This window comes from Falco peregrinus, chromosome 15 (assembly GCF_023634155.1).
Source record: "Falco peregrinus isolate bFalPer1 chromosome 15, bFalPer1.pri, whole genome shotgun sequence".
Taxonomy (NCBI): domain Eukaryota; kingdom Metazoa; phylum Chordata; class Aves; order Falconiformes; family Falconidae; genus Falco; species Falco peregrinus.
In genome coordinates, this window is record NC_073735.1 from 4,184,883 (window position 1) to 4,210,262 (window position 25,380).

Consider the following 25,380-nt stretch of genomic DNA (forward strand, 5'->3'; position numbering starts at 1 on the left):
CTTCGCAAGCCAAGCTCTGTAGGCTCAGCTCATAAAATACCCTCCTCGGCTCTGGGCTGAATTTATTATCCCCAGGCAGAAGTGACCATGCTGTCCCAGCAAGGTCACATCGGCAGCTGGTGCTCCAACCACAAATCCTTCCTTATTCTTGATGGAAACATCCTTCCTGATGTGTCCTAGGACCATAACATCCCTTTTCTGCTGTTATCTTCTGCTTAGCTCATCCATCCTGCTCTTACACCCCTCTGCTCTTCTAGATCTCTCTTTTTCCATACAGATACCTGCAAAATCCATCCTCAGTTGCCCGAGCAAGCAGGCAGGTTCCCAGAGCACCTGGGCAATGGCATTTTGGAGGGGCTGTTGCAATTCAGAGCATCTTAGAAAACAGGCTCCTTTCCTAAACCACCCACTTCAACCTCCTCTTCTGCCGACCAGGATGCTTTAACCCCCAGGACTGCACTCGCTGAGGACCAGGCAAAGCGTTCCCAGGTCTGGAGAGGACATAAACACCAAATCTTCCCGATGTCTGGAGAAAACCAGGGGTTGCCAAAGAGGGAAGTGGTGCTGGATTGAGCTAAAGCAAATTAACTACGCCCTGGAGACGGCAGCAGGCAGGAGGGTGGAGAGGAGTTGGCTCCTGCACACCGGTGGTAAATTAAGGAGTAGGTGGCAAGTCCTTGAGGGTGGGAGCGAAGAGGTTTTCCCTCCAGAGGTGCTGAGGTTGGGGAGGAGAGAGGAAGGCGTGCAGGGAAGGTGTCATTTGCTGTCGGTGCTAATGGATGCATCCTGCCAGGAGCAGGAAGGCAGGCTCCTAGCAGCACGGGATCTGCTCCAAGAGCCGCTGCAGCAAAGGAAAACGTATTCCACAGGCTGCAAGAAAAGGGTGAACCAGCCTCCAGGCTGGAATTGCACGTTCCGGCAGCTTGAATGGGGTAAGGGAGGGAGAGGTGCAAGGATTAAAGCAAGGGGCCAGATGATACCAGTGACTGACAGGAGCTGTAGCTGGGGTGGGTGGGAAACCACGATTTCTGTTTAGACAGACAAAGGAGGCTTTAAGGGGATGGTGGCACAGCCCCCGGCCACATCCATCCTGCCGCAGACAGGACCCCCGTTCCTCAAAGCAGCTGCTGGCAGCACGCCCCGAAGGCAATGCAGGACCACTCTGCTAAGCATCCCTGGCTCCGGCAGTTTGCGTTCCATTTAAAAGCTGAAGGTGGAAGCTACAAGTCACCCTTTGAAAGCTTTCTCCTCATTTTCCCACTGGTGTTTGATACCCATCAAATTCCAGCCGGTTAATCCAAGGGACCCCCAAAGTCCCTATATTTCCCTATAAATAAAGCAGTAGATGCACAGAGCAGATGTACCACTGAATTACTCAGGGTTTATGTTGGTGTTGCTCCATCTGTGCCCACGAATCGAGCCCACGAGGTTGTAAAATGTGCGTAAGAGCAAATCCCCTTACCGGGAAAATATGGGAGTTGGGTATTTTGGCAATTCATGGCAACGCCTCTTGCTGAGAAACTGCAACTCCGCAGGAAAAACAAATAGTAATAAAGGATGACCCCCGTAGCTTAGGAAACCCGAGCAGGCGTAAATCAATACAGCTCCCTCCTTGATTTACTCCAGCAAACAACGTGGCTCCAGGAATGGCTGAAGAACCTCTCCAGATATCAAGGGCTAATAAATTGTTATTAATAAAACAACCCCTTCTGCCAGAATGAAAGGAAATTCACATCAGAGTCAGGCTGGGAAGGCTGATGTGCTCCTCCGTGGTGATGATGTGCAGAGTGCTCCGCATCCCAAACCTGCCAGCTTCCCACCCCCACCATTAATTGGAAACCTAACGAGGTGGCAGCTGGGAGGCAGGTGTGCCATTGCAGGAGGTGGTAAGGAAAAGGCAGAAAGGGGAAGAAGTTTAATAAAGGGTGCTTTTTGTTTGTTTGTTCGTTTATTATTATTTTTTTTTGCAGGGATGGGGGTTGACTGGCTGAAGACATGGGTCATTTTTCTGAGTGAAATCAATGCACTGGCCAGCTGCCCGCCTCACAAACACCACTGTCTGCAAGGCAGCTGGCATTCCCGCTGGGTGACACGCTGGTGATTCGGAGGCAAATCCAACCTCCGTACACTGATTTACACCGGCCGAGCATCCTGTGCTTATCTCTGCTGCAGGGGAGACCCGGGCATCCCAGCACCGCTGGTACCGCTGGCCTGATGCTGGGGCCCGTGCTTTATTCCTGGGGGGGTTTATGTGCAATGAACTCATTCCTTAAAAAAAAAAAAAAAAAAAAAAAAGGCAAGGTGGTGGTTCACTGTGCAGCTTTATGGCTTCTTTCCTGGCTGCACACGGCAGGTTTAAAGGCTTCACTCAGAGGATTTTGTTATTTTGCCGAAGCACAGCGAGGACACAGACCACGCTGAATTTTACTGTCTTCTAGATGGGAATTTGGGTGGGTCGGACCTCGTTTCCCTCCTGTGCAAAGCTCCAGGAGCTTGCTCAGAGCAAGTCTCGAGCAAGTGGAACAACTCACAGCAACACCCAAGCCCCTCTGCTGTGCTAACTTGAAGCTTTACTCCAGAAATTGCCACAAATCGGCGCGTTGAAGCAATTGCACAAGGTGTGACAGGACGGCTACGGGGTCAGCGAGAAAAAGCAAATCGATCCCAGCATCTTCAGGCAGCAGCACCGGCTCTGGGTTGGCTAAAATCACTCGATCCCCAACACTTTTGCCACCAAACCCCCCCCAGCTCAACACTTTCCCTAGCAGCATTTTGAAACGGAGGGATGGCATCGCCTAGGGTTTTTTTATTAATCCGCTGCAATTCGGGAGTTAGGGTGGCTCGCCACGATTCTCCCTTGCAAATGACTCACTGAGGCGGCCGCGACCCATGCACGCGCGCAGCCTGCTGACACCCCCTGCTATTTCCCCCCCCCCTGCTTTGCACGGGGGGGGGGGGGGTTGCAACGTGCATCAGGGTTGCAGCACAGCTCCCTGCAAACAACAACCCAGTATGAGGAAGCCAAAGGAGAATTAAGCAGCTGAGAGCCCTGGAGAAGGCGAGGGCTCTGGTTTTCTCCCCAGTTTTGCAAGGAATCATCTAAATCAGTCCCAGGGTTTTTACAACAGAGCGGGGAGTTTGGCCTCGGTTTTTTATTTTTGCCAACAGAGCAGCGTGGCGTTTTCCAGGGGCCAGTTTTAAGTTTTTTTAGTGCTGATTAATATTTTTTGGACCACGGCCTTTCAATCTGTTTCCTGCTTCAATTTACTGAGTGCTCATCGGGAAAAAAAATCCCAACAACCCAAAAAAACCCCAAACCAAATCCAAAACCCCACGGTAAAAACAAGCCGTGGAGGAAATGGTTGCACTAATCATGTTAAATTAAGCAGTGCTTACCCTGAATTAGCGCAGATCTGGACCAAAATAGAGGGGTGGCTTAATTAGAGACTTAATAACTATAAATTTGATGGGGATGGATGCAAACTGGAGGGTAGCTGGCACAGTCCTGGCTCCGGTGGTTGCATGCACTGGAGCACCAGAGGGGGTTGTGCACGGTCCTAGCCCCAGGGGTGCATGCATCGGAGCACCGGGGGCATTGTGTATAGTCCTGGGCCTGGGGGTGCATGCACAGGAGCACCGGGGGTGGGGGGTGGGGGGGGGTGTGGGGGGGGGTGGGGGGGGGTGGGGTGGGTAGGTCCTGGCTCTGGGAGGTGGCATGCACCAGAGCAGTAGGGGGGCAGGATGCACCAAATGCACGGTCCTGGGCCCTGGGGGTGCATGCACCGGAGCACCAGGGGGGTTGTGCACAGTCCTGGCTCAGGGGGTGCATGCACCGGAGCACTGGAGTATGTGTGTGTGTGTGTTGTGCATGGTCCTGGCCCCAGGGGGTGCATGCACCGGAGCACTGGGTGTGTGTGTGTGTGTGCGTGTCGGATGCACCATGTGCATGGTCCTGGCCCCAGGGGTGCATGCACCGGAGCACTGGTGTGTGTGTGTGTGTGCGTGTCGGATGCACCATGTGCATGGTCCTGGCCCCAGGGGTGCATGCACCGGAGCACTGGTGCGTGTGTGTGTGCGCGTGTCGGATGCACCATGTGCACGGTCCTGGCCCCAGGGCTGCGAGGTTGTGCATGTTCCTGTGCCCCGGGGGTGCATGCACCAGAGCACCAGGGGGGGGTCGGGTGCACCATGTGTTCAGTCGTGGCCCTGGGAGTGCATGCACCCAAGCACTGGGGGGGTTGTGCACGGTCCTGGGCCCCAAAGGTGCATGCACCGTAGCACCGGGGGGGTTGTGCACGGTCCTGGGCCCCGGGAGTGCATGCACCGGAGCACTGGGGCGTTGTGCATGGTCCTGGCCCCCGGAGTGCATGCACGGGAGCACCAGGGGGAGTCGGATGCACCATGTGCACGGTCCTGGCCCCGGGGGGTGCATGCACCGGGGCCCCGGGGGGTTATGCAGGGTCCTGGGCCCCGGGGGCGCATGCAACCGGAGCACTAGGGGGAGTCGGATGCACCGTGTGCACGGTCCTAGCTCCGGGGGTGCATGCACCGGAGCATCCCCTGCTCGGAGGGGTGGGGACGGGACGCACGGGAGGCCCCAAGCACCCCAGTCCCGGGGGGCTGCCAGGCGCGGAGCCCCGCGGGGGGAAGCGGCGGATCAGGCCCGCGCAGCCCCGCTCCCCCCGCCGCCCGCCGCGGGGTGCCCGGCCCGGCCGCTCCCGCTGCTCCCGCTCTGCGCATGCGCCCCCCCCCCCCCCCCCCCCCCCCCCGCCGCGGCGGCCCCGCCCCCGCCGCCCCCGCCGCGGTGCACTGTGGGACACAAACAAAGTGCCCGGCCGGGCGGCGCGGCGCGCAGGAGCTCGCACCGCCGGGACCCCCCTCCCCGCCCCCCCCTCCCCCAGCTGCCTGCGCGTGCCCGCGCCTCCCCCCCCCCCCCCGCGCAAACCTCTCGCGGGGGGGCACGCGCGCCCCCCCCCCCCCCCCTCCCCCTCCCCGCGCCGCCTGAGGGGGAGGCGGCGGCGGCCTCCTCCTCCGCCGCCTCCCGGCCCGCCGTCATGGCCCGTGCAGGGCCCCCGGCGCGGCCGCCGGTAGAGGGGCTCGGCCTCCCGCGCACGCCGGGCCCAGCCGGCCCCACCGACCGCAGGTAACCGGGGCGGGGAGCGCGGCCGCGGCCCGGGAAAGGGGGCGGCGGGTGGCGGCGGCGGCCGTTGGTTCCCCTCAGGGGCGGGGGGACGGCTCCCCTGCGCGCGCAGGCGGGCGCCCACCCCGGGGAGGGCTCTGCCCGCTGCCCCCCGCGGGCCCGGCCCTCTGCCCCCGCCCCGCCGCGGCCACGCGTGGCTCCGGGGGGAGTCCCCGGGGCTGCCCGGCCCCCCCGGGGGTGGCACTGCGCCGTGCGCTCCCTCCGCCGCCTCCGCACGTGTGTCCCCGGCCGCCCCCCGCGAGGGCCCGTGCTGCCTGTGAGCCCGGGGGCGCGCTCGGGTGCTGCCCGGGCACACGCAGCCGCGGAGTTTTGGCGATGGGGCGGGGGGAGTTGTGTTGATTCCCGCATCCCAGCGGATACCTGCTGCCTTTTCCACTGCAGGCTTCTGGGAGGAGAAGAGGGATTCCCACTAGCTGTTAGGCGAAGCTTGCCGTCCCTTTGTTGTTGGGGTTTTTTTTTTTGGTGTGTTTTGTTTGTTGTGGTTTGTTGTTTTTATTTTCTTGCAACACCCCTTTCTGCATCTTCTTTACTGCCCATCTGCCGTGGTCTGCAGTGCTGCCTCCACTTGCACCCATGTCCACGCACGATGAGGATATCGTAGTGCTCGTCTGCCAAGATCTGTTGCATCGAGATCTGTTGCATGTTTTTCTGCTCTCCCTCCATGTATTCGGGGTTATTTTCCTATATGCAAACATAAACATTGGCAGATGCTGGGGGGGGGGGGGAGTTGCATAGTCTGCTTCTTGCTTGCCAAGAGCATGTTGTCTCCTTTCGTACACACAGGGCAAGGGTACCACTGCCTTCCAAAATCTGCTGTACTTCTTTCCACACACAGGTGTGCTGGGGGATGGCTCCATGCTTGACCACCGCAGCCTGTTAATTATATAAAACCTAGGAGGCTTCTTCCTGTCTGCAAAAACCCGCTAAGTTTTTTTCCACCCAAATAGACATGCACACATCTTCCACCAAAGGCTAAGAGGTGACTCCTCCAGCCCGTCTCCTGTTTGCGCTGCGCAGCTTGTTCTGCCTGCTGATGAGGGGGAGTATGTCTCCTCCTACGTATGTATACACACCAGGGTTATCCCGCTGACTGCCTACCAGAAGCCCGGTGCATCCCGCGTTGTGCGTGTTTGTACACATCAGGAAAGGCTCAGGCAGCATTTCACTGGCAGCCTTTGGGAGGCAGGCAGGCAGGCATTTCTCCTACATGCTTCCAAGGAGAAGGTTTCCACTGTTTGTCCTTTCATGTCTTGTACGTTCCCACAGACGCCCAGCGGCAGCTGTTTTGGTGCCTGCCCCCAGACCATAGTACTTCCCCTGCTACACGTGCTGGAGGGGTCACCTGTTCTTACCCATGTTCTTATCTCTTCTTGGCTGCACTTCATGGCTGCCCGCTACATCTTTCTTTCGTGACTGAGACTTTCAGCCCTTTTCCTTCATGTGCTCTGCTGATACTGCAGTGTGGTACAATCAGGTTAAGGCCTACCTTGTGTTTTGTTTTGATGTTAGGTTTTTTATTTGCTGAGCAGTCCACCAGAGTAAAAATAAGTAGTCTGTGTACTTCCTTGGGGGTCTGCAGACCCCAAGTTGGAAAGCACAGTTCTAAAATAAGTTTCATTTCTCTTTTCTGGTCATACACAGAACTTGTCCAGCCTAGGATCTATTGTGATGTTTCTAGAAGTCTCCTGCTTTCACCCTGTGTGAAGCCCTTGGTTTGCCATACGCACGTGGGGAATTTCTCAGGGTTTCCCAGTTACATGTTTGCCCCTGCTTTCTTTCTGTGCTTCTGCCTGACGTGAGGCTTTTCCTTTTCCCCTTTTTTAATTTTTATTTTATTTATCCTTGGGATGTCTAGTACATTTAGCTTTTACTTAGGTGGAGGTCACCCAGTTCACCTCCTGAGTCGATCCCCAGCCTCTAGCTGCGTGTTTTCACAGACGAGGTGACATGTTGTTTATCACATGTGGGGCACGCCTGTGGCACCGCTCTGCAGACCCTGCAAGGTGACACTGGGCAGGAATGGCTTGCATGCAGGTGGGTCACGGACTAGCATCCAGGAGTCTTTTAGGGTATTTTGAGCGCGATGTGCTTTTCTTCTGCCATCAAGGTCTCTTACTGTAGCTTGACGTCTACACGCAGCACAGATCCAAGGTGTGTGATGCACCTGGAGACCTTGCTTGGGCTTAAGTGCATCTGTTTACAGAGATAGAGCCGCACAAGTGTTAACCTGCTAGCTTACCAGTATAAATGCCTCCATTGATGTAGAACTGTTTATACCAGGAACCAGTTACAATGCTGTAAGTGTCTCTCCCTAGGGACTACTTCTATTTGAACAGCTGTTTTTAATCCGAAACTTTAATTGGTGCGAACACTCCAAGCAGTCCCTTTCCAGGCGAAGGGAATTTCCAGCCCTACTTTAGTCTCCCCAGGTGGATGTTGCACGGATGCTGACTTGTCAGGAGGGAGGATCGCGCTTACTTTCCCACACAGGAGGTTTCGTGCTGGTTTTGTTTGCAGGGTGAGAGAATTCCTCTTTTTGTGACTGTCGGGGTTGTGTTTGGGGGGTTTTTGGGGGGGGCGGAAGGTGGGGCAGGGGGACTGTCCTTATGTATTTCTTCTGTAATATGCAAGAGAAGTAGTCAGCAACTGAAACTGAATCCTTGCCATGTTTGTTGCAACAGGAGGTTAATCATGAACTCTGGCAACTTTTAAAAGGGGTGGTTTCATTCTGCGGTGTCTGTAGCAAATGCATGCTGCTAGGAGGGTCTGGTCAGCCGTTTGCAAAAGGGATCAAAAGCAAATACAGCTTCCCTCCTGTGTGAAGTTGAACGAGCATCCGAACGTTATTTTTGGTTGTATCCCGTGACTTGCTCGAAGGAGGCTTTTTATTTTTATGTCCTTCTCGTGAATGGATGTGCGATGCCTGTGATGTGAGATGAATGGTGTTCGTGTGACTTGTCACTGATAAGGAGAAGGTCCAGGGTACTTTGTGCTTGTATTGGTTGCTTCTGATCTAGCATTTCGCCAGCATTGTGTTACATCTGGTGAACTTCTTTTTCAATGGGCTTTGTGGAGGTCTGGGTATCTTCCTCTGAGGAGATCTGGTGGTATGTGTAACTTGCCTCCTTTTTAGGTGTTGTAATCCGCTAGCTTGAGCAAGAAGAAAGTTGTGCTGTGACAAAGCAGCGATGCTTTTGCTGGCACGTGACGAGGAAGGAGATGTCCCTTGACGTAGAGGGGATTGTCTGTTGACATTCTTCTATCTCACCCGCTTATAAGTAGGTTATCCCTGCTCAAATTATGCAACTGTGCAGACAGCCAGACTTCAGGAATTCCAAATGCTTCAATGTGTCGAGTGCTGACTTCTAAATTAAATGCCACAGTTGCAGAGTGCGTTCACAGTCTGTCGCTTGAAATATGACATCAATCTTGGAATCGCGTGTGGCTGAAAAGGGGCAGCAACTTAATTGCTTGTTTCTTTGAAAAAGTGTTGTGTAAGATTGCAGGAACAAAACTGGGTGAGAGATGTGCCTCTACCTGTAATAGTGGTTTGATATGGAAGCAGGTGGCTAGCTTTTCAGCAGTAAGAAGCAGGACAAAATACTGAAAATGCTGATTTATATAAGAAGTTGCAATGCCTCACTCTTTGTGGCTGCTGCTGCCTTGAAAGATGCAGTTTCTGGTGCATAGATCTAATTAAATAGTTGTGCACTTATTGCTAAGTAAACATAGGAGTCCATTACTCTTAACTTGCCTTGGAGATCAAATTGATTCTTCTAATGGTTTCACTGGATGAAAACAAATGTCTAGTACTGCTTTGTACAAGGTGCCAAACGAAATGGTGGTGGTAGCAAATGAACTGCAAACCTGATAAAATGGAATTTGTGCATACGGATGGGAAGAGAGGAATTGTAAATGCTCGGCATATCATTTAATTCTTACGTTCCGTTTAATCAAGTTATCTTGATTAATCAAGTTAAGGAAGTGACTTAAACTGTGCGTTATTTGTAGATAGCATGTTTTTAGTATATTCCAATTTAGAGCTGGGGAAATGATTATTTCACATGAACAGGTTTTTCAGAGCATGTGAAAGATGGGATAATAAGGACTGCAAAATGTGTGCTGGGCTCAGCATGTGGTCTGTGACAGTGGCCAGAAGTAAATCATTAGGGGGAGAGTGGAAGAGCATACACAGACAGCGCGATAATCATTCCTCCATGCATCTACCAGCGGTGACAGGGTTGAAAGTGGCCCGAACTAGAGGGCATGTGCTGACAGTCATGTTCAATAGCGCCAGTTGAACCTGTCCTCCATGGATTTGCCTAGACCTTTGGAACAGTTTATACTTGTAGCTTTTGCAGTATACTGTACAACGAATCTCACAGTTTGTGCAAAAATAATTCCTGGGTTTGGGCTTATTTTTGTTTTAAACCCAGTGAATGGTAATCTCTTCGAGTGACTGCTAGTTTTTGCGGTGTGAGAAAGAATAAAGAATCTTTTTGCAGTCATCACCTCATTTGCAATTTTACAGATCTTTGTGTTCTCAGTTTTCTGTCTTTAGTGGTTTTCGGTTTTTTTCTTTTCCAAGCCGTATTGTCCCAGTCTATTTAGTACATCTGATTTGACCACAGTATTTATTTGCTTGCTTTATCCAAGAAGACTGAATAAAGGCAATTTTTTCAGAGCATTAAGAGATGCCTTATAATAAAGGGACACTTTGTAGCTCATCTGTGATATCGTTACACAGTAAACATTGATAATGTTTTATATTCCGAAGTACAAATGAACATAGTAATTGTAGCGAGAGCTAGTTTAGGGGTAATACAGATCGTGAAGAAGATTCTGGTTTATAAAGCTGGCTACAGATGGCAGTTGATACGGCATTTTGTGTTTGGATGTTACCGGGAGTCCTTCATGGAAAGCCTGCAGTTACGGTGGGTACTTGCCAGAGTTAAGTCTTTTGGAAGGTTTTGGAAGCATGGAGATGCTATGTCTTGTGGAGACCCAAGAGCCTTAGAAATCTAGAACTTAGTGTGTTTGGGTCTAACTGGTGGGTTAAGGAGCAAGTTGGTCCCATCTTAGGGACAGATGCTTATGTTGTCTTGGAGCTCTGGCAGTTTCTGCAGTTTTCTTCCAGCGACTTGGGTTTTTGTTTTGTTTGGGTGGTGGTTTTGGTTTTTTTAAAAGTGGATAAGTACCCCTGTTAAGAAAGAACTTCTCAGTTTCTGTGAAATGTTCGTAAAAGATGCTAGAGATTTCAGAAAAGCCCTGCATAACTCTCCTTGTCCCCAGCCTGAACTGTGGGTATGGTTCTGCCAGTCCAGGTTTGGCCATACAAGGGAAGAAAGTTAGAAGGCCTGAATAATTGCTGCTCACCTGATAAGGTGATTTGTGGATGAATACAAGGATTTTTAATTTTCAGGGCCAAGAAGAACTCCTTTTAGGCATTTATCTGCATAAATGAGTCATTAGGAAAGTAAAGGGTACACATGGTGCTAAATGGGGGATGACACAATCACATTCCTGCCTTGCTTAAACTTGTTCAGGATTCTTTATAGCTGCTTCCGTTGGAAAGGTGGCTGCTTGTTTATGTGTCTGTGACACCTTGACTAGCTGGCCACGGTCCATGCCGTCTGGATTAGCGATGCCTTTTCGCCTCTTCACATTGTACACAATGTGTGACTTCGCCTTGATCTCTCCCCTTTGCTCTTTACACAGGTTTTTCTGTGGCGTTGCTTGTCAGCGCAGGCTTCCAGCACTTCAGGTGTTAATGGGGCTAGCATGCTTCAGGGAGATTTAAGATTTGCATTGAACTTCAGAAAAATTCATTTATTGTAGTTAACGTGGATTTTGTTAAGGTGTAACGCTTCCTTGCTAATCTGGAATAGAAGTGAGAGAAGGAAAGCTGTCATTTCTTGTAATAAACCTGAATACTTCAAGCAACAAATGAGTTGACAGGTAAGCTTTGTGGTGAGCTAGTAAAAACTAGCACTTAGCCAAATTTGGCTGTCACAAACCTAATGATTGTGATATGCAGTTACAGTCATTTGTTTCTGTAAAATGAGGAGACAGGTTGTCATTTCCAAGTGACAAAAATTAAAGCCTCACGCACACTAAAGTAGGAGGCACAGCTTGGGGGTGATAGCGGAGGGCAGAAATTCCTTCCTGAGTTTGGTTGCTGACGTAATGCACCCAGTTAGGCACTTGTTTTTTCTTGGGGAAAATGAAGAAATATGTGTGTGAGGAAGCACAGGTAGGTTTTTTGGTGTGTTTGGTGTTGTTTTTTCCCCTGTTGACTCTTGCATGGATGTAATGCAGTAGTGCTACCGAGAAAATAGTGAGCCATACTGGAAAATTTTGGTATGCGGATGCAAAAGACCATGCTGTTTCTCTTGATATTTCTTTCACGTGGTACCACCAAAAAGAAAGGGATTGGAGATTTTGGCTTTTGTTACTAATTTGGGAGGCTGGCTTGAATAATCTTTTTGGTGTATGTTTTTTGTAAGTTGATATGCTTGCAGGGCTTCTGAAAGTGAAGACTGAATTGCTATGGGTAGCCATGGTAAAACAAGAAAAATTAGCTTTCTGGAATTGAACTAGAAGGTTGCTGCCTCATGGCAAATGAAGGTACTTTATAGATATTTTTTGGCAATTTGCAGTACTTAGAATAATTTAATGTTTAGCCTGGGTTTTGGTGGTTTGGTTATTTTGTTGTGTGTCATTCGTTTTACTGCTGTTGAAGACCAAAGTCTATAAAACCGAAGCCTTGCTTTTTATCACGCAGAGTGGGAAACCGTCATGTAATGACTTTTCTACGCCAAGAAATTTGAGAAGAATTTAACCTGAATTTGCACAGAGCAAAAAGTGTAAAGAAGGTATTAAGATCACATAAAAATTATGCATGAACACTGTCATGGAAAGAGTGGTTAAATTTGAATGTGTGTCTCGGGGATGTAACGCATCAGTCCATTCCGTATGATCTGATTATGGTCTGCAGGGCTTGCCTGCGTGAGGATATGAAGAGGACCGTGAACTCACTTGTTGCTTTTATTCTAGTTTAAAAAAAGATGAACCCGCAAACTCTCAGATACGAGATTTGCTCATATGTTGATGGCACAAATGTCTCTTAGCATGTGCTTTCAGGGCAAACCACTGTTCGACTAGCGATCTAGTAGTTTGAGCATGTGCTTTCTCAGAGAACCGGTGAAAAACAGAACTTGCAGGGCAGTGAATCCATTGTGAAATATGTCAATACTTTCTATCTAGGGAAGTTTGCACATTAATTTTTATTATGAGAATAAACGTAGTTCAGTATATAACAAGACCTTTTAGCAGTTACTGCTCATATTGTTAAATGAGCCTGACTTTTAAGTACTATCAGAAAATTTGCTTTTATGTGTTATGTGGAACGCTAATGTGAGATTCCTACAATGAGAAGTTTAAAGTGCTGGAGGCTGGGGAAAGTGGCATTTATCTGGTTTGCTTATTCAACCATGTGAAAGCTATATTAGGCACATAAAGTTTATACTTCGCACTGCAGCTTCAAAAAGGCAACAAGTTAAATCTGGGCCCTTTGAAGTAGTGAATGGTAACATTCTGTTCTCTGGAAGAGCTGACTTCAAATGATCACACCAAAACTTGAAAAATGTGGTGGTGGCTGGGGAGAACAAGACTTGGGGCAGGGGATAAGGCTATGAAAATGTGTGGAGTTTCTTGTGTGTTGTTAGTAATAAAGAAAAGCCAGAATCTTGTGCCTGATTACATTCCGGAAGTTCTTCACTCATCCCGTACCAGATTGGTGAAAATTTTACTGTTTTAAATTCTCCCCAGATAAATCTTACTTGAGAGTTCAGCTGTTGCATGAAACACGGAATTTGTTGGAGCCAGCGAACCTCAGTTATGTAGAAAGGTACAGTCTTTTAAGAAAATTACATCTATCTTTATCTGTAAATGGTTTCAAGAAACATCTTGTCTTCTAGCTGTTGCGTAAAAATTCAGTGGCGTCAGATCACCAATTTACATACGGTGCACGCTACTGTACTGCCCTGATTATTGTAATCTCTTCTTTTAATTAGATCCTGAGATTAAGAGCTGTCTCGCTGATCGGTGCACATAATGTATGCCCCATCGGTTCTAACTAGTACATGTTTCTAGCTGAATGTCACCTGGTTAAGTCTGATACTCTGAAAAGATCTAAGCATAGTTTACTTCACAGACGTGTTAAGGGAGAGATGCACAGAGAAGAAAAACACACCAAAAACCTCTTTTTGAGAACCTTTCAGGAGGTTAAAATAGATATTGACAAATACCTGGCAAAAACGGAGGTACTAAAATACTCTGGTTGTTCTGTGGGCCTTTCAGTTAGCTGTTCAATTTAATTTTGTAGTGTGGAGATCTTGCTCCAAAGTTGCTGTTAACAGTTAGCTTCCAGATTATAGCTCAGTTCTGTTACTAGCTCCCTGGTATATAATGTCGAGGTTTTAATTTCATACTGTTGGATTTGCCATTAATTTTGTTTTGTTCCTAGGACTCCAGTTCTCAGTCATTTGTTTTTACGTGTTGTGATGACGAGACATCTTAACCTTTTCATCAGTATTTTTTGAGCCAGTCTCTACGGAAACACTCGGAGATTGTTGCTAAAACAAGTCTTTATGACACTTCATGGGTAAACTCTTTAACCTGTTATTTCAAGTACATGAATTAGTTCTTTTCAGCCGGCTCCTTAGCTTCAGATTGTCTATTCATCTCCTTGTTTTCACTAATAGCTCTATATATCATGTTTTTCAACCGTTTTAATTAAGTTCTCATCATATGTGGCATTTCCTTTTTTTTTTTCCTTCTGAAAAATATCAAGTCAGTTTGACATACTTTAGCTTCAGTAAACACAGGTGGTGTCCCATTTTCTGTTTATTTTCTTATTCTTCCTTCTTTTCTTCAGGTTGTTTGCATTTAGCCAGATTACTGCAGTGGTATACAAACACCTATAATCATTTATCATTAAGAGATGAAAACATCTCTGTATTTTCCAATAATCAGAGCTCCCGCACTAAGTATTTGAGAGATGAAATTAACACAGTGTTAATGTAGCCAAGCTTTCTGGCAGGTGCGTACCACAAAAAGAGACAATCTTTGAACAGTCCTGCCTCTTCTCCTGGTACACTAGCACCTTTTCCCTGAGAACTAAAATACCAGTTTGCGTGTTTGTAGTCACAGCGTCTAATGGAAACATTTGGAGATTGACTCCTAATGAAAGGAGTGGTAACATGTTTTACACACCTACAACGTGATCTTTAATCTTCAAGTTTTATCTAGACTAGGAGTTGTAGCTATGCTTTAATCTCCTTGCTGTATTAATCTAGCACACTCAGTGCCTACGTACAGAGCTCTCGATTGTCTGTCGGTGGTTCCTAAGCTTTTTTGGTTATAAGTTGTTGTCAGCTCTCAGCTTCTCCCATCAGTCAGTAGAGTCTGCTGTGGCCATGGCCATTTGTAATGCTGTGCAGACTAATTTTCATTGGTGAGAAGCCAATGGGACCATTTAGCAACTTAAATTTCACTATGTACAACTTGAATTCCAGCTCGGTGATACTTCCACAGTGAATAATTTCCTGATTTATCTGTGTATTGGTTATCTGCTACAGAGTTGCCTCATGACAGCTGTGAGTTTGTCAGCTGCAGTGACCAGAACTCTCATTTGTCTCTGATTTGCCCGAGACCTAGGTGGTGTGCTGTTCCTGCAACAGAAATTAAAAAGGAAGGTTTACAATAGGATTAAATTCTTTTGCCAGTTTGAGATCAGTCAGAAGAAAGTCTTGCAGGCCGCTTCCTGTAGGCCATGTATACAGGATGGCAAGGGACAAGAATAAATCTTGGAGTGTCACTTTCACAAGGAAATAACTGGTCAGAGCTGCACGAGTGTCTGCTGCAAGTATGTGGCTTCTGGTGAAATTAATGAATGTGGCCTTGGCATCTGTTACCTATTATGGTCAGGCAGGTGACTTCTTAATTCTGTGAGATGCAGGGGTTGGAAGAGATCCTTTCTGAGTTCCAGGATGTATGCTTGGGGGTTTCAAACAGATACAGTCTGCAAAGGACATGCTGGAATCTGTGTTGGCCCAAATAGGTAACTTCTGTGTCTTGTTCTGTTCCATCACTGGGAAGTTTTTGAAGGTTTGTGGAGGCACTGTTACCGAGAGGTTTGGCTTGGTTTGGGTGTACGCATTCCCATCCTTTCTGCTGTGTGCTGGGCACTAAGGTAGGCTCCTCTTCAAGCTGCAGTATTTCTTCCTAGCAGCCTGCACCCAAGGCTGTCTTTAATACCTCCTGCCATGCTGTCAGAACATGACTGCTGAATTTTTATATCTGACTTTCTTCATTTGCTAATTAGGAAAACGCAACAAAAATCCTTGAGACGCGTTGTGCTTCAAATTATATGTAGAAACAGCAGTTCCTGAAAAATTGTGATGGCTTAACTAATGGTTTACAGCTTTTACTTTGTTATGACCTCGTGGTGCAAGAACAGCAGCTCTGTGATATATTTTTTGTTGGTTTTAATATTCTAAAATAAAAGTAGTAGACCTGTTCCTCTCTTTCATTACCAAAGATGTTGTTTTTTTATGTATCCAGCAAACATCCTGCTTTTATATGCTGAGGCAGTCTTGTAGCTTGAGGAAGACTTTGGTCTTCTTGCTCTGGAATCAGTGCGCTTTTTACTTGGAGCTTTGTAGTTTAGAACCAGTACAACAGAGTCGTTTGGAACTAAGCAAATATTTCTGATTTATTCTTGGTCTGTGTTGCTTTAACAGCGGGCATCGTGCTGTTTGTGTCTTAATATCCATGGTGTAAAAAAAAATTCTGCAAAACAGAGGAGGAAATGGAAGAGCATGCTAAGGTACTGTCCATCTTCTGGCGAACAAAGTCACAATCAAGTAACAGGAACGTGCAGAAGCGGATTGCAAGAACAGTGCCTTCCCCTGCCCTGCTTCACAGTGGAGATTTGGTAATATGTTGTGATCAGGGTCTCTAACAAGATATTTTGGCTTCTATCTAGGTCCCTTCGGTTCTGTTCAGATAGCTCTGAATCAACGCGGACGCACTAAGCGGATGTCTGCTTGCCCTGTGTGCCCAGAGGGCAGTGGCAGTTGCGGGATAGGGTTACTGGAGTTTTGAAGGAGTGCTGGCCAGGAGTACGCTCTGCTTTGCATGTCAGAACTTTGGAACCCGCTTCAAGGTGATGAATGAGGATGACAAAACGATTTTGCTGAGCAGGCCCTGGGCTCGTCGTGACAAAAGCTCGGGAAAGAGATGAGAATTTTTGTAACCGTTTTTAGGAATTTGCACAGAAATGGGAGCTCTTTCATTAGCCTAATACCTGGTGCGTATCGGTTTCTTTACCACTGAGTAAAGCACATGTTCCAGCATGTGGAGATTTTGAGTTTGATGTGTTCAGCAGCAGCATTGGTCTCTGCCCAAAGCTTACACTTCAATGCTAATAGGAGTAAAAACAGAAAGCCAGAAGAGGTGGATTTTTTTCACTCTCTAGTATGGGAATATACTTCAAGAAGTTAATTAGATTGACTTCTTTTAACACCACCATATATGACACGGTGGCCCAAAACAGTCCCTGGGTTTTGAATGATAAATTGCAGAGGTGATAAGTTGCTGGGAGCCGCAGCATCTTGAAGAGGAGGTGTATCAGCTCCCCTCAGTTCCACACTCAGCTGAAGTTCCAGTCATGCAAACAAGTTTAAGTCTGTACTCTTCTGAGGGGAAAGGAGTCTGTTGTTACTGCAAAAAATTGCACCCTGAACTTTCCCTTAAAATGTATATGTAAATGTTTTCTAATTTTATCCTTTCAGAAGTATTCTGTTGCAGCTGACCTCCCATCTCAATTTACAATAAAATCATTTGTAGAATAAATTGCTGGTTTTGGCACCCTACTCCTTGTCTCAATGCTTTCACCAGCTCCGAGGATTAAAATACACCTACCAGATTTGCATCATGCAAATCCACTTTTCCGTCATCTGAGTAATTCTTTTCCTATCCACATTAAAGATTAATGCTTTCAGTAGCAATGATAATGTGAGTCGGTGCTGTAACTGTGATCTAGGACTTTGCCATGCCTTCACACATCTTCTTTCATCTCGTGGCATGTTACAGTTAAAGCTTTTGCTTTCTGTTGTCAAAGGGTTTAATTTTGGAGAAACTTGGGATGTGTTAGGAATATGAAACAGGTATTTCATGGACACTGTGGGCCTTTCATGTTCCCGAGTAATTATTTTGGAAGAGGAGGTGTGGGATGCTTTTTCTCCTTGTCCCTTGCAGGTAAATGCTATTCCTGCTCTGTCAGAGGACTTGGAGTAAAGAAATAATATGTGCTTTTGCACCTGCCTCCATTTCCTGTCCTGTCAAGGTTTGCCTTAGTTGGTACCAAGCAAGTCATCATGGACCATGGCATAGTTCAGGATTTTCAGATGTGCAAATTTTTTCAGCAATTTTTGTGAAGAGTTGCAGCCCTGGTGCTTTGACTTTGTAAACCACAGCCCTTACAGCACTCACAAGGAGCTTAGCTAAACGCTTACAAATTCATTTAAGATTGCAGGGGGGAGCTTATTGCTACAACACAGTTTCCACGAGTGGTAAACAGTTGAGACCTGGGTGCACGGAGTTCATCTTTCATCTGAAAATTATGTAGGCTGTTCACACAGACCTGGATCAGTTAGCGTTATTTGTGTGCACTTACACATTTGAACCATGGCTGCTTCCTGATGGTGTTTTAGTCTGCCTCTGTGAAGCTTAACGCTAGTTTTGAAATACTGCCTGCCACCCTTCTGGTGGCTTGTACCTAAAATTTAGGAAGATGATCTTTTGGAAAGTCTGTTTGCCTGGGGTTTTTCAGAGGAAGAGGTGGCTGCTTGTGAAGCAGTTTGCCACTGCAGCATCCTTGGAAAGTGCTTTTGGGGGAAAAAAAATAAAGTGGTGAACATGGGTACAAGCTTGTGTGCAAGTACAAAGAAGGTAACAAAAACTTCTTGTGAGTGACACTAATGGTAGATAGAGTCAACAGCCTCAAAAGTTCTGGCATGTGAACTTGTCAAAAGTGGTGTGCCAAAACCCCAATTTTTACAAAATAAGTGGCCTTATCAAATGCAGCACTTGTGGAGTACATAGGAAAAGCACAACACGCTCTGTTATATGCCTGCTAGTGTGAAAGGAACTATTACTGCTAACAGTAAATAGATGGATTGTAGTCCTCAGCTTACTGTGTGAAATTGCTCTACCATTAAAGCTCCCAAGTGCAGCTCGCCGGAGTTAACTTATCTCACCATCAGCAATTCATTGCTGGGCAGACAGAGGTCTTCCCACAGGGCTGTCCAGTGTGCAGCTCAAGAGCCTTGTCCAAGAGCAACTCCCCCACCCCCCAGCTCCTTAAAAATAGAAAATGCCTGAAAATTGTCCTCTTCTTGAAGCTGGGAGGAAAAGGACACAGGAACAATTTCAGTGTCTTGAGGTATTTCAGTGGGAGTGGTTTGGAGAATAGAAGTCTGGTTCCCAAACTGAGAGGCCAAGGACCAGGGCAGCCCCGGTACTGAATGCTCTCCTGTTTTTTGCAGGGTATAGTATCACCTCAGCCTTCGTTTACAGACTGCAGCTCAGCATCTATTTCAGGTTTTAACATAACGGTGTTTATGAAGCAGCTAACTTAACACTAGCTCCTTTGTGCACTTACAGTTTGAAGTATGCTGTCCTAGAGGAAATTGAAGTTCTGAAACACTGCATACTTATCTGGATGGTTCATTTCCCCGGTCCAGTCACCCACTGCAGCTAAAGGTTACAGGTTTGCATTCCACAGATTCCAGTACACCGAAGTGAATACTGCACATTGACGTAATTTTGAGCACAGAAACCTTGTGTTTGCCTTCCCTGTTTTCATAAATACCATCAGACTTGCCAGTGGTGGGCTGAGCTCAGACTAGGTTTACTGGCCTGACTTAAAATACGCTTTAAAGCAAAGTTTAGCAAGTGCTGTTGACTCGTTTGAAATGAGAATGGTGTGGCAGCTCCCGCCAGCAGTTTTTTTGTCAAGTAAAGCAAGGCAAGATTTGTGGTGGGAGATAGTACCTTTTATTAGGCCAGCTGGTGTTGGGGGAAACAGATGTGTGTTTAGATACATGAGTGTTTCAGGTCTGAAATAAAAGTAACAAACTCAAGAGTTAAGTACACGCTAAGAGCTGTTGTTGTAATTAAGTTATAAAGTTAACGATACTAACTAGCTAGTTTGAGGGAGCAAAGGGTGCTGGTACCTGTGTAGCACACTGAGAAGGTGACAGAGGTAAGGTGGTCCAGGTCATGCATTTATCCCCATAAGAGGATTTGTCTGTGTCTGGGCTGCTACTGCTGTTCGTGGGACAGTGCTGTAGCCAGTGCCTGAGGAGTGGTTTGGGTTAAAAACAAATGCCAAAACTCAGAAGGTAACTAGTGATCTGATTTACACTGTGGCCTCACAGGTGATCATACCTGAGCAGTAGGGTGGCAGTTTCCTAAGGTTTTTGGGCACTGAAGCTGACCTGGTATTTATGCGTTGAAGTCTGTTGGTTTTAGTGTTCAGAAACGTCGGTGTTTTCATGCTATTTTGTAAGTTGCCACGGATCAGGATACAGAGGGGTGGAGTGGTAGTTTTGCAGTGCTAAAAAATTACTCCTGTTGTAAAATGATGTAGCTCACTGAGAGACTGAATGCAGACAGCTCTATGAGTTTGTTTCACGGACTCTTCCAAAGAAAAAAAAAACCCAAGATTATTTTAGATACCATGTTTCCAAACCAGTGATTTGAGCCATAATATGAGGCGGTAGGTGAATAAGAAGCGAAGTTTTTGGTAGGTACAAGTAGGCAGTATTAAGAAATATTTTTCAATTCTGTTACAGTTGCTTTTCCATTTAGACAATGTGGTGCACACTCGTACTGATTCTAAGCACAGAAACTTGACATGTGTTTAATCATTGGCCCAAAACAGTGTATGTGAATTGCTAACTCTTGCTAAAACTTGTTTTTCAGTAGCCTTGAAACAGTAAAAAGGAGCTAAGTTACTTGGAACTACTTAAAGGTCAGGTCTACATTAGTGTTCCTAGGATTAAAAAACCCAAACAAACAAAACAAAAACCTAATTTTTTTATTAGTTGTATGGTTTTGTTGTACAGAGTTGTAAGGCTTTGATACAGTAGTACTTACCTTCAGGCTGCTTTTGGCTAATAGTGAAGAAAATTCTTTTTGCTCTGGAAGCCCTGAAGTGCTTGCATCCGAATTGTCACCTTCTCCGGAGACCCGTGCTTTGGTGGCGAATCCCCCCATGTTTCCAGCGCAGGAATGCACACTGGAAAAAAACTTGTCTCAGAACTGTAAGTCTCTGTGGCAAAGTTGAGTACAGCCCATTAAATACAGGCTGAAATGTCATGCTGAGAATATTTTTAAAACTTTTGGAAGTGTCTTTACATTTCAACGTGTTTCTCGTGAACTTTGAAATACTCCAGTACTTTGTGGGCCAGGATATGCGGGGGGATGTGGGGAGGAGGAGCCGTGCCGGCAGCAGCTGGGAAGGAAAAGGCAACCACCGTTCCTTTGATGATACCAGCCCCAGTCCCTGCTTAGAGAATCGCTGATGGTTTGTGGCTCAAAGATGAACAACTTTTCCAGCTCCAACCCACTTATTGCTTAGTTTATGTGCGCACCTTGATCTCCCCACCCCAAACGCTCCCAAGTTACAGTGTATATTTAGTTCTAGTTTATGGCTCTTTAATCACTCCTGAATGTAGCGCCCTATACCTTTATGGTCTAATGACTGCTGCCGTGGACTGCTTAACAATCGGTAGCTAATAAGATGTGACAAAATGTCATTTTGAAATGGTGACGATCTAGAGATGTTCGACTTGAGGTGAAGTTGTTGTCTTGCAGCCCTTTACCCTCTTTCATCACTGTGACTTAGTGTAGCTATAAAAGCGCCCCGTGCCACTGAAAGATTAACAAAGAGAATTGAACCATTTTATAACCTGGCTGAGCTTTAGCATGCTCATGCTTTTCATGCGGAAAATATTTTCATATTGTTTAAATTGCCTTCTAAAAATATTTGACGTTTTTACTACCTCATTAACTGTAACGAACTGATACTGTTCCCCCTCCTCAGCCCACCCCTTTTGATTTTTCTGAAAATAGCGTGCATATGCATACATCCTTTGTCCACGCTGAAGCCTGTGTAGGAACCACTTGTTTCAGTGGTGGTGTCAGTGCAGTGAGGGGGAAGGTCATTTTGCAGAAGTGACTTAACAGAGCAATACCGTACATTCATGGCAGGCACGCCGCTCCTGTAATAAATTTAAATCAATTTATTGCACATCACTGACTTCCGCTATTTTATTTTAACTTCTGTAACCAGATCAAGGTCAAGGAAGCAAAAGATGAAAGGAGAGGGGAAAGGAAGCCAGAAGGGGAGAGGCGGGCAGGAAGGGGGAAGCAAGACAAGGAATGGTTCGGAGCAGGGTAGCAGAATAGAGCGCTCCCACTTAAGAGACTGAAGGGCTCAGTGTTACTCGTTCAGATGAACAGAGAAGGAAAATAGGTTAGCCTTCTGGGTGCGTAAGAATTGGGGGGATCGCTTGCTTAGGTTTTTCTCCATGTTTATAATTATGTATTGGTACCGTTCCTAAATACCAGGCACACCGCTGATAGTTCTTGCAAATGTATTATTCTTTTTGTAGCCCGTTGCTGAACAGAAGTACTTCTGGACTTCCGATGTGCCAAGGAAGTGCTGCAGCAACTGGGAATTCAGAAGGAAGGGTATCCCAAGGCCATTTTAGAATGCACTGTTACAAGATTTTACTGTCGCGTTTTGGTCTGAGATCAATTAAATATGCTTTTCATTTGATTCATGCTGGAGAACAAACAGTCTGGATCTTCAGATGCCTCTTGAGGTCGATATGTTTTCTTTCAGTGAAGGGAATGTTTTGCTTGTGCTTAACTTCTTCCTCTGCAGTAGTGTGAAATTTCATTTTAAATCCAAATGGCCATTATAGTTTCACTCAGACTTCATATATGTTGTTAAGTGTTAGTTAATCTGTTCTCTCAAACAGATATTTTTCCTCTTGATACTGCAAAGCCTTTCAGACAAAGTGAAATTGTAGGAAAAAGAAGAAGCCAAGTGTAAATGTCTGTAGAACAAGGTGGGCTCTGACAGCTGCCATTTAAATATGTGCTAAGACTTGTGAGATTTGTGGTAAGTTGTTCCAAACTTGCAGTGCTCTTTGTATCTGTGAAGTTCCACATGAGCAATTTGCAAGCGTGGTATGTTTTTGCATACATTTAAGGGAAAGGAGAAGGATGATGTGAAGAAGCTGGCTGACTCCGGGAAATAATCAGATCCAATTATGTTGCTGATGTTTAACCACCAACTTCACTGAGATGATGTTTCTATATCATGTTAATTGTGTGAGTCATGTGGAACACAGAAGACTTTTCATGGAACCTTGGGGAGGGCTTAAGAAGGTGAAACGTGGTGGCTTATGTTTCCTTTACAGTGAAATAATTCAGAAATAATTGGAGAGAACCCAGGAGCTGATTTTCCTCGTTCAGAGATGCTCCGCTCTCTGCAAATAGAGACAGCCTTGGTGGCCAGAGAAGTTCCACTGCGGGGGCCGAGGACGTCTGGGCATATTGCACTTGGCTTGGCACGGCATCTTTCCTCTGTGTATTGCAGAGAGATCGAGTCATGGATCAGCTTCATCCTCCTCAAATCAGAGGCATTTATTTTTCAGATACTGCTGCAGCCTTAAAACCTGCAATGTGGGGCATGCACCCCTTTCTCCTCCTTCAGGGCCTTGCACACAAACCACGCATCTGCTCCCACACAGAAGAGAACTGGTCCCCAAGAGGGCAGTTTTGTACTTTTCAGAAGAAAGAAGTTGCCCTCCTCATATTACTTATCGCATATATAAAATCAGTTTATGTGTATTTGATGTAAACTTAAACTTTCCTTTGAGGTTTATAATCCATTGTGTTTTTGAAGGAATTTTCAATAACTTCTCATCCTTGTCCAAAGCTATTTATTAAAAGCAGCTTTAGGCAATCAGTACCTGCGCTACAGCAGGAAAGCAGAGCTATTGGCAACTCTTATTTTATGTTTACTAGCTTGAACTCTGTCCTTTGGAAATTCATGCTGTAGTTTCTCTAAAGCTTTTCTGGTATTAAATACCTTGTCTGGGAGATTTGCTTGCTCCTGCACACTTGTAGTGGACCTGAGCTAACAACTTTTCCACTTAAAAGAAACGTTTGACAAAGCCTGTCAGGTTTAAGAACCGTAAACAATAGTTTCATGGGCCCAGAAAATAAAAATACAGGTTTCTCACACAGATGATAGTTTTAAAAATGCTTTCTTTTCAGTATTACAACATCTGTTTTTCCCTAAGCTGTGTTAGGAATTTGTTTTGAGTGGGCAGTACCAGAAATGTGGAAGATGATATTAGTGATAAATTGCAAATAATTTGATCTGCGTTTTTGAAAAGTACAGGTAGGTAATGGCATTCTGTAGAGTTAGTCCATTGCACAGTCTGAATCCGAGGAAAAACCTGACCCTAGAGAACTAGGCTGGATTTTCTTCATACAGAGTCTTATATCAGTGAAGCCACTTCACTTTTGCTTTCAGAGATGAAAATGACAGTTTTCCTCTTTGTTCTAGGGTACCTGTGATCTCTCATATGTGGAAAGAACGCTAGCATAAAGGTGAAAAAATGGGTGTTAAAACATTCACTCATAATTCCCCTGCTCACAGTCAGGAGATGCTGGGAAAGCTGAACATGCTTCGTAACGATGGACATTTTTGTGATATCACCATCCGCGTCCAGGACAAAATCTTCAGGGCGCACAAGGTGGTTTTGGCAGCCTGCAGCGACTTCTTCCGTTCCAAGCTCGTCGGCCAAGCAGAAGACGAGAGCAAGAGCGTGTTAGACCTGCACCATGTGACAGTGACTGGTTTTATACCGCTCCTGGAATATGCTTACACAGCAACACTATCTATTAATACAGAAAACATTATCGATGTGTTGGCTGCAGCCAGCTACATGCAGATGTTCAGCGTTGCTAGCACGTGCTCGGAATTCATGAAGTCCAGCATTTTATGGAACACGCCCAACAGCCAGCAAGAGAAGGTGCTGGATGCAGGACAGGAGAACAGCGCAAACTGCAATTTTACTTCTCGGGATGGCAGCCTTTCTCCAGTTTCTTCTGAGTGCAGCGTAGTGGAAAGAACCATTCCTGTTTGCCGAGAGTCACGAAGAAAGCGCAAAAGCTACATTGTTATGTCTCCCGAGAGCCCCCTTAAGTGTAACACACAGACAAGTTCCCCCCAAGTGCTGAATCCTTCAACTTCTTACCCAGAGTCCAGAAATCAGCCCGTGGACTCATCCTTAGCTTTTCCCTGGACTTTTCCTTTTGGAATTGATCGAAGACTTCAGTCTGAGAAGGTGAAGCAGGCGGAGAACTCTAGGACTTTGGAAATGCCTGGACCCTCCGAGTCCAACAGAAGAATTACAGATTACATGACTTGTGAGAGCACAAAAGCCAGTTCTCCCCTTGTGATTGAGGAAGACGTGCGTGTCAAAGTGGAAAGGTTAAGTGACGAGGAGGTGCACGAGGAGGTATCGCAGCCTGTTAGCGCATCCCAGAGCTCTCTGAGCGATCAGCAGACGGTCCCAGGAAGCGAGCAAGTGCAGGAAGATCTCCTGATCAGCCCACAGTCTTCCTCTATAGGTATGACCGTTTCGGGCATTGGATACATGTTCAAATAGGCATGTGTGCACTGTGATTTTAGTGGAGGGGATCTGCCTGTTTTGTCATGCTTTACTTTTGAGAAACAGCCTTTTTTCTCCTGGTTTATGGAACGCTGCATGTAAACCCCAATGGGGGATGAGACTTGGAGCTCTTCTAAGTAACTTTGCAGAAGGCAGCTAGGAAAGGTAAGCCTGTTGGTAGACCTCCTTCTTCAGCAGAGATCGATAACCCTTTTTACCTCTAGTTGCTTGGCTGGCGAAAATAATTCTGTTTTCCTTCATGTCAAAGTGCATGATCTCAGCTGAGCTGCGACACCAAATCTAAAAAACTTGTGGCTGTAGCCACAGAGGGATAGAATGGTACTTTGC

The 25,380-nt window shown here is 46.5% G+C and overlaps 1 protein-coding gene across 12 annotated transcripts in view; it reads left to right on the forward strand.

The window, feature by feature from the left end:
- The first annotated feature begins 4,997 nt into the window (after positions 1 to 4,997).
- ZBTB44 (zinc finger and BTB domain containing 44) overlaps positions 4,998 to 25,380 on the forward strand; it is a 44,506-nt gene continuing 24,123 nt past the window's right edge. For 11 of the 12 annotated variants that reach the window (XR_008749897.1, XR_008749898.1, XR_008749894.1 and 8 more), the window contains exons 1-2: positions 4,998 to 5,143; positions 23,922 to 24,991. Coding sequence is in view for 6 of the 12 variants with exons in the window: in XM_055819316.1 (XP_055675291.1) it covers positions 23,974 to 24,991 (1,018 nt within the window). In the remaining 6 variants the exon portion in view is untranslated. Of the gene's footprint in view, positions 5,144 to 23,921; positions 24,992 to 25,380 lie in introns of those variants that run through there. The other variant, XM_055819319.1, reaches the window with a different exon arrangement.